The 12,796-nt window shown below is 34.6% G+C and overlaps 2 protein-coding genes across 2 annotated transcripts; one reads left to right on the top strand and one right to left on the bottom strand.

Annotated features, from left to right (window-relative positions):
- The first annotated feature begins 2,173 nt into the window (after positions 1-2,173).
- On the top strand, positions 2,174-3,745 carry LOC111405735 (bZIP transcription factor 53-like). The gene is made up of 2 exons (XM_023034757.1): positions 2,174-2,262; positions 2,435-3,745. Exon 2 carries the CDS (start codon positions 2,831-2,833, stop codon positions 3,266-3,268), a length of 438 nt encoding a protein of 145 aa, XP_022890525.1. The 5' UTR covers positions 2,174-2,262; positions 2,435-2,830; the 3' UTR covers positions 3,269-3,745.
- A 151-nt stretch (positions 3,746-3,896) lies between these two features.
- On the bottom strand, positions 3,897-4,519 carry LOC111405736 (calvin cycle protein CP12-1, chloroplastic-like). The gene has a single exon (XM_023034758.1). It carries the CDS (start codon positions 4,446-4,448, stop codon positions 4,065-4,067), a length of 384 nt encoding a protein of 127 aa, XP_022890526.1. The 5' UTR covers positions 4,449-4,519; the 3' UTR covers positions 3,897-4,064.
- Positions 4,520-12,796: the final 8,277 nt, after the last annotated feature.

Below are 12,796 nucleotides of genomic sequence, written 5' to 3'. Positions count from 1 at the left end.
GAGCAGGAGAAGTTTCAAGCTAATTTAAAAATAATTTCTTCTTGTTTTTATTTATTATAATGGTTTCCAGCTATTGTTGGTTCTCCCATATCAAGTGAAAATGTTTAGAGTAGCTTCAAATAAGAGGAGCTGCAGCAGAGTTTTGGATAATACAAATGATCAAGAGGAAAAAGCCAAGTTGAGTGTTGAAGACATCAAATATCCAATCAACATAATAGTAGTAGTAGATTCAAATGTGTGAGCTGAAGTCATTGAATGTACTGGTGGTTTTTGTGGTAATTTTTTATTTTTTTCTACAGTTCTACTGATATTCATTTCATATAAGATCAAAACCATTAAATTTTGAAGTTATTTCAATATATTTAACATTAGTGTGTTAAACTGGCTCGTTTATGATGCATTTCCATGCAATACTTAAAAACAAGTTAGCAAAAGGACAGACATTTGGAACATATATACTGGTTTTGATACCATAATACTGAGAAAAGTTATGATAGGCTTCTAAATATTTGTGGGGAAAAAAATGCAACTTTCAGTTATCAAATATCATTCTCTTTCTATTGGATCTACTAATGCTAAAGGAGGGAGAATTTTGGTTTCAGGCAAGGCTTACTTGATAGAAACTTTTTGCTTGTTTAGCCTAGAATGATATAATTTAGTAAGTCTCTATGCATTCTCAATAAAGGAAGTCCATCACAGCGTAGCTATAGCAAACATTGGATTGATGATGCAATTCTCGAGAATTCAACATATTTAACACTAATATTACCTTCAAAATAATCAAGCTCGTGCATTAGTTATTATAAAACTTGAAAGTTGTTGTCTCAAAACTTTTACCCCATGTTTGAACTTCATTCTATTAAATTTTTTTTAACTCATTTTAAATTATGCATTTTTTAATAAAATAATTTTATACTTAAGTTCAATTTTTTTTTCTAATTTTACCACACATTCTAAAAAAAATAATAAATAAATAAATAAAATTACTATTACAAAACTTATTCTACATAAAATGGGTTCAAAAACACCATTAGATTAGACTCATTAGATACACACTTGAAAGGGTACAGAGCATCCTAGCAAATAAGCTTATATCATTTCTTACGTCATCTCCACCTTCGTTTTCACCTTCCCAGTACTACTCCCTAAAAGAATATTCTTTCAAAGGTTCCAAATGTTGACTATATTGAAATTAAAAATTATCAATAACTAAAAGAAAATTAAAACAAAATATGTGCTCTGTGTGCGAGTGATTTTTTAAAAAGTGAATTTTTTGGAGGGTGGTTAAAAAGTTGGAAAAAATTATAAAAAATATGAAAAATATAGAATGCATGATAAAATATGATATGGTAGAAGACTCGAGAAAAATCGTATTCAAACCATATGTTGAATTCAAGACTCCACATTCCTTTAAGACCATTTACTCGAAGTAGTAGAAATGTTATTTGGAATGTCTTTTTTGTTCAGTATGTACTAAAAGTATTTTCAACAAATTGATGAATTATAACGTGTCGAGTCTTTTTTTAAAATCTCGATCATAGTCACATGACCATTAATATATATATGCATTATTGAAATTAATACTTTATTTTGAGTGAATCTATAAATCAAGTTGTAAATTCAAATGTAATACATCATCATTTANTGGATGACAAAATTATACAGCAGATCTTATCTCGTTTTGAATTGTGAATTTGTGCAGAATGTTTGATTAAAAAGTGGGAAAAATTTTTTGGGTTTCCTTACGTAACATTTTATTATGTGAATGTGTGATTGAAAATAAATATGTAGAATAAAGAATTTTGAAATAATGGTTGTTGAGGGTTAAATTTATTGCTTAGCACGTGTTTGGTGCTTAGCCTGTGTTTGGTCTCCATTATTTTTAAAATATATTTTTTTCTCTTTTATTTTTAAGTACATATTTTTTAATAAAATAATAATATTCGTAAATTTAAAATTTTTTCACTTTTTTTTTATCACATATTATTCATCAAAATACTATTTTAAAATACATTATAAGAAAACAAAAAGAGCTTCTTTACTTAGCTGCCATTACCATATATCATTGGCTGCACGCCTGTACCTACCTATGAACATGCACAGACGGCACACCTAATTAAATTAATCAATAAAAAATTACTTTCCATAAAGAGGAGAAGCAAAAAAACCCCACTCCCTGGCCTATAAATACTCCCCATTGGAGGTGCTTAGAAACATTCGTTCGCCCTACTTTTCTTTCTACGCAGCCTCTTTGTTGAACGGGTTAGTTTTTCTTTCTCCTTTGCGTGTTTTATTTTTTATTTTTAGTTTTATGTAGTTTTTCTGTTTTCTCGCCTTCAATTTAGTTTTATTTGATGTTGTTCGTGTTTCTTTTATGTTTTGGTGTTCTGAGTAGTTGTAATAAATCGATGTTATTTTGCTGTGATTTTTGCAGATTTTCGAAAGTACTCAAATTCGGCTTAGGTTCTTTCAGATCTTGTGGTTTTCAGCGGTATAATACTAGAATTAAAGACCGAGATTTGTTTTCTTTGATCAAAGTTCTATGATTCTGATAAATTTTCTTCGTATATCCAAATGGCGTTCGCTATCCTGATGCGTCGAATTAGAATTCTCCACTCATTCTCAGTTGTTTTCCTCCACTATTTCTATGTGTTTTCATGAATCAGCCCTTTGATAGTCCAAATCCCTAATTTTGCTGTGTCAGGATTTCCAAATTTATTGACTATCCACATTCTTACTTTTTATCGATCTAACATTCACATCTCAGTCCTCTTTAAAAATAATTGTAAATCCACATTCAGAATCTGTTATTTATTTAAAAGAGACAAAAATGTCGACAAAACAGCAGCCAACTAGTCCAGGGTCCGAAATGGACCAACGCCATGCTGGGAATGATGAAAGGAAAAGGAAGAGAATGATATCAAACCGTGAATCTGCACGCAGGTCTCGGATGAGGAAGCAGCAACATCTGGATGAGATGGTTGGTCAAGTGAGCCAGCTGCAGACCGAGAACAGTCTCCTTTCACAGAAAATCAATAACACCACTGAACTTTACCTTGGGGTTGCCTCGGAGAACAACGTGCTAAGAGCTCAGCTTGCAGAGCTGACTGATCGTCTAAGATCACTGAACTCTGTTCTTGAAATCGTATCTGATGTTAGTGGACTGGTGTTGGATATTCCCGATATCCCAGATACCTTACTCGAGCCATGGCAGCTGCCTTGCCCAATACATTCCATCACTGCATCTGCTGATATGTTCCAGTACTGAATAATAGTTAAAGAAGTCTCCTCCGTGATGCTTTGCTGGTTCTCCCATGGTAATACGTGTCATTAGTCATGCTTCGTTTGGATAATGGTTTGGTTTTCGTTTTCACTATGTCATTTGAGTCTAGAATAATAGGGTATTAAGGGCACCTTTGATCCAAAAACACTAGATGTCACTCGTTGCCAGTTTTGCCTAGTCTTTGTCAAATGTGCTCATAAGGGTTTGGCATATGTTTCTTTAACATCGTCCACTAATAAGAGTACTAGTGCATAGGTTGGCACGAAGTACTGGATGTTATTGGATAGTAACGCCCTCTTTATTACTTTCCTGTATTTCCTAGTCTATCTTGTCAAACATGTCATAAATATTTTGCAGTTGTTGCCATGGATACTATTAAGATTGATGGTTTGCTTTGATGTAAGTTAATCAATGGCTTCTGGAAGTAAAATCTATTTTATTGGATGACGGTTGCTTTGTGTATATGAATTTTTATTGAAGTCAATGTTATATGAATTTGGTTGTTAATCTTGCGGTGCTGCACTATTTTACAAATCTTGAAACAAATTAATTGCCACTCTAACTAACATCATCTAATTAGTAAATTTCGTGTAAAATACTTAGGTACGCTAAATAAAGGAAAAAGGAGTATAACTATAAACTCTTCAAGATTTAAGAAGAGACATTTGTAATAACTTTTTTAATTCAGCCTAACAAATATGTGTAGAGGTATAACATAATTAAATACGAGTAGGGTGTTTGCTGAATTAATTGACTCGGAAACATAACCGTAACAAAATAATCAATCATCGTAAGTGCGGCACTCATCAGTCTCCGGGTTGTCCTTGCAGTAATCTTCCAAAGGGTCGGACTCTTTCTTCTTGTCCCGGGCATGGCTGGCCGCTGCGCTTAGCTCCTCCACCTCGTCCCACGCCGCTGCGCACTCCCCGTCGGTGGGGTTTTCGGAGCAGGCTTCCTTGGCGTTCTTCACGCTCTCTGCCACCTTCTCCGAAAGGCCTTCTGGTGCAGCGGCCACTGGGTGGACGTACATCCTACCCCGTCCAAATTCAGTGCACCTCTTCCATGGATTGTTTAGCAACGAGAATTTGGCGGATTGTAACATTTTGGGGGATTCTAATGCCAGCACTTTTGGGGTTGTAATGCTCACGCCGGCGACTGCTGCCATTGGAATTGTTCTGTAACAGTTGTTCCTAGTGCTGTAATGGTATTCAACAGAGATAAGAAATGCATTATTGTGAGTAGAATATATAATATAATATTGTGGTGGTATTATACTGAATTATGGACACAAAATTCTTATCATTTGTCAACCAATAATAAGCTTCCACGTTAGGCCCACCGAAGATATTTATATTTCTATAGAAATATATCTATCGATCAATTTCTCTTTCACATATTGCACTTGTTTGAGCCCATTTTGAGAGGGGGAATGAATTTTTAAATAGTGTATTGATTGAAAATGTATGGTTAAAAAATGAGAAAAAGTTTTGAATTTACGTGTAATATTATTTTATTGAAGAATATGTGATTAAAATGATATCAAAATACTGTAGAAGAATTCATTTTTTTTTCCAATGAATGGGAATCAAACAAGGGCAATTATCTTACTTTGATTGAATATATATATAATAAAATGTGTCGTCAAAAATTCATAAAATATATGATTAAAATTAATTGTTAATTTGAACTTGAGTTTATACCAAACATGGTCATAGTATTTGACAATTTAATTTTATTATAAAACAAAAAACTATCTAGTAAATGATATTATTACAAAAAGTAATGCTAGGTTGGGTTACACACAGTTTTACACCCTCCACATGGAGGGAGATTTATGCATATTTTATTGTGCATGGATCCCCTCCTTATAAGGGGAGTGTAAGGTCGTGTGTACAATTATGTATACATAATATTGTCCTATTATAAAATCCAATGCTTATAGTGTCCCAGCCAACAACCTATGAATTATGCTATTTGTACAAAATTAGTCGACAAAGTTGGTATATAAAATAACATTTACATCAATCATTTCAAAAATACTTTTTAAAATCATTTAAAATCAAAGTCCAAGATTTTGTCAACATTTATTTTGTCAACTTATTTTGTACAACTAAATTAATTGACAACCTATTGGCATGGACAGGTAGCATCCAAACGTTAATTAAGCAATGACGGGTGGTGACTGCCACGGGTAGTGCTTACCCACACTTGAATATACTAATTCCTCGTTCCATTCCATAAAGGTATGTTTTTTTACACAAATTTAAAAAAATATATATAATTAATATATGTTAGAACCATAAATTTCTCCTAATATACTCATACATTAGATAATGGTAGTTCATATTTGTTAATAACAAGATATATTAAATAAGTGTATATTAGAAAATTAAGAAATTAATTATACTCTCAAAAATGAATTGACCTTCATGTAAAATCATGAATAACCTCAATGTCCACAAAACAGTGTAATTGATGAAAGAACCATTTAAATCTTAAACAAGTTCATCAATTAGACTACAAACATTTCCAATAATGAGAATATTGTCGATATATCTAGCAAAAAGTATCATTTTGGAAGCAACCTTGTAGATGAATAACAATGTATCAGTGTTAGCACTAACAAAATCCAAAGCAAGAAAGCATTTTTTAGATGATCAAACCAAGTTTGAGGAGCTTGCTTAAAGCCATACAATGCATGGGATCAACACATCCCTCTTGTCGAACCATGAAAACGAACTCTTCTAAAAATTAATCATAAAGGAATTATTGGCGTCTAGTTGTTTGATTTTCAAGTTTCTGATGATTACAATAATAAGAATAACTGTTACAAGTGAAGGCTTAACTGTAAGAGTAAAGGTCTTGAAAATCAAGATCACAGGTCTGATGAAGCCCCTTTGCAACTGCACAAGCTACATGTCATTGGATAGAGCTATCAGGATTTAACTTGAGCTTGAAAACTGTTTACTCCTAACTACATTGTAATATGGAGAGGGAGGAACAAAATTCCAAGTGTTGTTTTTCATCAAGGAATTAAACTCTTCACGCATAGCTTGTTGCGGTCTACACACGTGTTTTAAGACTGTGCATCTAGGTTAGCAAGTAGGGTCGCCTAGCCTTGGCTTGTGAGCTGATATGTTAAACCAGCTTGCACGCGAGATCCATCTTGCTTGGTTCTAGAGCCAACTTGTGCGAGTCACTCATCGGATGGACAATGATTTAGGTGGTCGGCTCGTACTCATGATTTGCCTCAATAAGCCAAGCTTCTCAGCTCGTTTGAGGGCGAGCCACTTGATATCTATACAATTTTCTACCTATCTAAAACTGATTTTATATAGGAATCAAAATTTATAGTTTTAAATTGGTAGGAGAATAAGAATCTTACTTTTCAAGGAGGAATATCCAAAATCTCACTATTTGAACAAGAATCTAATTTATTTGTTTTTTCATACGTTTGAGCTCCTTTTGTGACAAAAAATATCACTAAGAAAAAAGAAGTAGAAAAGACTCAAAAATGAAAATCTAATCTTGCTTTACGTGGAGCCGCACATATCCAATAACTACCACAAAAAGATATTCCAAAAGAAGTTTTTAGGGTGATTCTTGGGGCACCCCCCATGTAAGGAGGGATTATGTACCTCAAAAATAATTCAAGTTTTTATTTCAGTTTTGGCTCGATTAAAATGAGATTTTGAAAAATAAATATTTTAAAATAGAACTTTTTTTGAATAATGTATGATTAAAAAAGGAAAAAAACTATGTTTACGTCTAATATTATTTTATTGAAGAACGTACGATTCAAAATGAGGTTTAGAAAAATATATTTTTTTGAAAAATAAGCCAAAACATGGATAGAAAACATACTCCATTCCCATTGAAGGAGGGGGCCATTATTACCATGTGACTTGCTTAGTTCTGTCATCGGTACACTCTACCCCACTCACTCCAACCATATCCATCCTCTTTCCAACCACTCATCTCTCTAAGATCATCTCCGACGCATGTACCATTTCATCAAAATGCATCAAATTTTAGTTCAAATATCCTCCAATGTGGCACCAAACTTTGCACCATTTTGGTGCAAAGTGTCCAAAGTCATTTTGACCATTCATTTTCATTTCTCAAATAAATTGATTAAGGATATTTTGTGTCATTTGTGATATATGTTTTTTTAATACAATAAATTATTATTATTTGCATTTAAAATAAAAAAATAATTAATGAATTAATTAAAAGAAGAAAAAAATTTAAAATATAACAAACATGATTATTTAAAGTAAACACGAAATATATTAAACGATGATATACATACATTAATCGAGTTTTTTTTAAAAGAAAACGACACATAAAAAAGTGCATACTTTAGTAATTTGGAAGATCGTTTCCAGATCCTCCAATATTGTCAAAATAATATTTTGACTTCGTAATATCATAATATTCAAATTCAAAATGCATTACACTATTTTTAATGGCATAATTTAATATTTTCATTTTTGTAATATTTTTACTAATTATACTATGTTTTTTTTATATTAATTAATGAATTTAATCTTTTCCTTAATTTAACGTAAGTATTTATTTAGTAATATATGTGTTTATAAAATAATTAAATAAATAATATTTCAAATAAATAAATTATAAAGAGTAAAAAAGGGAAGAAAATAGTTAAACACTATTAATTTTGTGTAAGTTTTGATATAATGGTGGAGATGAATTTTAGTTTGATACAAGATTTGGTGTAGCGCTGGAGATATCTAAAACCCCCTAAATCTTCATCTTCATTCTACCCCAGAAATAAAATCCGCAGTTCTCCAATTTTAATTGTTAAGCCTGCAATCAAGGATTCGACTATGAGATTCCACGATCTTGTCCCAGTCAACGCCGTTGCTCTAGAGGACGGTGTGCAAAAGCTTCTCCAGTTGAAGATGAAGGTATCATGATAGTTCTATACATGGATAAATGGATTGTTATAAATATATCTGCCTCATTCTTTTGAAGAATTTTTGGATTTGAAGTAGATGAAGTTTCAATAGAAGTCCTTTAGGCCATGGAGCGTTTTATCAATATTGGTAATACTTTCTCAAAGTGTGTTTCCCAACTTTCGGCAACTTGTTTGGGAGGAGATGATGGAGTTTTGATTTGTAAGTGTGTTGCAGAATTTTTTTTTATCGGTAAACGTAAATATCATTGATAAAATATGTTCATATACAAATACACCGAGCATACCCGGGCAAATTCATCCACTTGAAAGAGCTAACAAGTGTTGACATAGATCTTTTGATGCCAAACCAATGTCTAATATTTCCTCATACAACCGAAGTGAAAGGACATTCAAAAAATAAGTGTCGAACTGTTTCCTCCAAATGTCCACAAAAATCACACTTGCCATCAATATCCAAGAAATGCAGTTTGTCTTTAGTTAGGAGCTTTAATTGGGCCCCTAACCAAAGCAAAAATGAGTGTTTCGGAGTAATGCAAGGCTTCCAAACGTCGGCTACCCAAGGTTTCTTTGTACCCCTTGGCCTGAAGAAATCATATGCCCTTTTTGTGCTGAATTTATGGACTGTTTTCGTAATGAGAAAACTGTTTAGAATTCCCAGATTTGGGTCCCTGTTTTGTGCAGTCCGAAAACCCAGAAAAATTGTCCAGATTTTGCTGTTGTCGGGCTGAGATTTCTGCCGGAATCAGCTCAATTTCTGTTCATTCGGCTGGTTGTTAAAATTGTCCAGATTATCATGTATTCGATCAGCTATTCCTCCCAGATTCGGCCCCAGGCTTTGAGCATTAAGCAGATCCAAAAATCTGTCCAGATGTCGTCCCCTTTCCTGTGCAACAGCAAGCTTATGAAGCAGTATATTTCTAATTTCCAGCAATTTTTAAAAAAGTGGAGAGTGATCTTTTCTATGACGAACCTTCCAAATGCAATCCCCTTTAAGATACACTTGGTGAACCCAAAGAATCCAAAGTGTGTCCTTTTTATGATGTCTATTCTAAAGGATTTTAGCAAGTAACGCTAAATTCTAACTTTTCAAGTCCTTCAAGCCGAGCCCTCCTTCATCTTTTGAAAGGCAAAGATTCTTCCAAACAACCAATGGCTTCTTTGATCCTCAAAGGAATTTTCGACAATGGGTAACAATCCTTGATATAATTGTAGCCGGTATTGGGAATATTGAAAGCCAAAAATATTCAACTCCTTGAGGAACCGCCCTTATAAGTTCCACCTTGCCCGTATAAGATAATGAAGAGCAATTCCATGCACCAATATAAGTTGTAATTTTGTCAAGAAAGAAGGTATAACAACTTACTTTAAGTTTTTCCGAAGCGAGTGGAATGCTCAAATACCAAAACGGCATACTATCCCTCGGGACATTTGTGAGTTGCAAGATATCCTCAAGTGGTTGTCCATGAATCCCCACAATATACAAATTGGATTTGAGGATGTTCAACCTTAAACCCGATACCAAACCATAATTTGAGAGGCAATCCATGAGAATTTTCACCGACATGACATCTTCCCTAGCAAAGAGCATCAAATCGTCCGCAAAAGCTAAATGGGTGATCTTTAGGGGGCTACATTTGGGGTGATAGTTGAAATCACTATCATTAGTTGTCGCTCTAAGCATTCTTGAGAAGTATTCAATACAAAGCACGAACAAAAAGGGGGAGAGGGGATCACCTTGCCGGAGGCCTTTCCTACCTTTGAAGAATCAATGTGTACTCCCATTCAAAGCTATGGAAAATGTTGGAGAAGTAACATGTTCCATGACCCAACTTACAAATCTCGAGGGAAAGTTCAACCCTTCAAGAACATCTCTAAGGAAATCCTAACTTCCCGAATCATAAGCTTCCGTAAGATCAATTTTTAGGAGGCATCTTGGAGCAACCATTTTTCTATTGTATTACCTCTTGAGTTCTTGGGCAAGATGAATGTTCTCCGTCATACTCCCACCTTCCACAAAAGCAGCTTGTGCATGGTCCACAATATTACCTAAAATGGGTCTCAGTTTAGAAGCAAGAATTTTTGCGATCACTTTGTAAGTAATATTACAACAAGAGATAGGCCTAAAATCCCCAACATGCGGTGTGTGACCAGATTTAGGCACTAAAGCAATGACCGTGTGATTGATTTGTCTGAGGATGGAACTCGAAGAGAAGAACTCCATGATAGCTCCAACAAAGTCATCACCAATAGTCCCCCATGTGTTCTTGAAAAAATAAGAAGTATAACCATTCGGCCCGGGAGACTTATCATCTTCAATATCAAAAAGTGCTGCTTTGATCTCCTCATAAGAAATGTCTCAAATCAAAGAGTTACCTTGTTTCAATGAAACCAAGGGACCGTTTGTAACAATTTCCATATCAATAGGCCGAGTTGGGCAATTTTTTCCTAGCTATGTATTGTAAAATTTTACAAATTCCGTAGCAACTTGATCTTATGATATAGTATACGTCCCATCCTCTTTGAGTATGGTAGCAATAAAATTCCTCCTAGAGTTCCTTTTAACCATTGAGTGAAAGAACTTTGTACATTTGTCACTTTGTTTGAGGAAGATGCATTTTGCCTTTTGATAATAAAAACTACGTTCCACTTCAAACAAACCAACGGCAATTTTCCTCAATTTAGCAACCATATGTTGAAAATTCTCATTCATGGGCTGATTGTGTAGTTGTAATATGGCAGCCTCTAATTCATTTTTAGCCTCATCTGCCCTAGTCGAAATGTGGCCAATAATATTAAGCTCCTTCAAAACTCCCTTTAGTTTGCATAAATTCTTGCAATGGATAAATTGCCTTGTCCCCCGCACATTAAAGTTCCAACAAGTTTGAATAAGATCACGAAAGTCCTCATGCTTAGTCCACATGTTAAAAAACTTGAAAGGTTTTTTAGCGCCCCAACACAGTCATAAATGGAAACAACGCAAGGGGAGTGGTCGGAAAGGCATCCGGAAGGTAGAAAATTTGCATCAACATATGCCCCATTTTGCACCCAACAATCATTGACCATTGCCCTATCAATTTTGCTCCAAACCGAGTTATTAGTCCACGTGTAATAACAATCAATGGAACGCACATCCATAAGACCCACATGAAGGCAACAATTGGTAAAATCCTTAATTTCATAAGGAGTAACATCCACCCCATTACATTTCTCATCAAATTTGAGCACATTGTTGTAGTCACCAAGAATCATCCAAGGCAAAGAAACTTTAGCGTTGAATTCCATAATGTTAATCCAAAGTGGGCGTCGGTTAACCAAAGTATGAAATCCATAAACAAAACTAATGAGAAAGGTATAGGATGTTACCTTGCAAGTAGCTCTACAATGAATGATTTGTGGATGAACCTCCATCACATCCAAAAATACTTTGGATGGATTCCACAAAATCAATATTCGTCTGGCTCTATGAGTGCAAAAGTTGTTTACATCCATGAAGCCATCAAAATTATTTCGCAAAATTCTCTTCAATTTTCGATCAACCAACTTCGTCTCCAAAATACCCATAATATCAATGTAATTTTGCTTGATAAATTCTCGAATCTCATTTTGTTTAAGGGGTGGATTCATACCCCTAATATTCCAAGAAGCGATCTTCATGATGTAGAAGCAAGGGATGCACCCTTCTTCTTGTCTACTTTCGAACTCGGCTTTCTTTTCTCCTTGACCTTACCTTTGAGTTTTTCATTTTTCAAATGATCTGAATCTCCTCATTTGAATAAGATGATGAAATTGGACCAGATTTTGAGCACCCATCAAGAGCAGATTTTTTTCTCAAAACAGCCCGATTTTTCTTGCTAACAACCTCAACAAACGGTTCCTCATCCTGATCGAGAGTCTGACCTTGAGGGACATCAATTAATTGCTCTGTATTTTGGTAAAGGGGCTGCCTTTGTTGCTCATCCAAAATCCCAGATTGCTGTCAAGCAGCACGAATGCTGCATCCTAGATGGTAAAGTCCAATAGCCGAAAGCATCACTAGCTTACGTTCTGACCCGAGTAGCATGGGACACGTGAGCACGGGTTTTTCTGGCCCAAGTGTATCTTATCTTTACCACAAATCATTTTCTGTCGTATCCAGACTAATATCAATTCAAGCCATTTCATGAATAAAATGTGCCCAATTAAGGGGTTGTGGTTTTTCTCTACCAATTGGGGCTCTCACTTCACCATCCCCATGGGTCCCACAATTTGCTGTCCCAGTTGGAAGAAGTTGTGAAATAGCAGCTGATTTTCCAGCATGTTTTTTTGTCCCATGAGCATCATGAGTTTGTACATTATAAGACACCACATTTTGGGCCTTACCTTTGTCTCCCCTGACATGTTTAATATTGCATCCAAGAGAAGTATGACCGAACACTTTACAAGAACCACAAAATTTTGGTTCATGTTCAAAAACAATTTCTTGTTCCCTCAACGTGCCATTTGGGTGCCTAATCTTAACCTCCTGCACAAGTTGAATAGAAGCATCAATTTCGACAAGAGCTCTTGCACAGGAAAGTAGGCCTCTAGTTGCC

Source organism: Olea europaea, chromosome 12, assembly GCF_002742605.1.
Source record: "Olea europaea var. sylvestris chromosome 12, O_europaea_v1, whole genome shotgun sequence".
NCBI lineage: Eukaryota > Viridiplantae > Streptophyta > Magnoliopsida > Lamiales > Oleaceae > Olea > Olea europaea.
The sequence above is the reverse complement of the archived record's forward strand: the minus strand, read 5'-3'. Positions and strand labels throughout refer to the sequence as shown.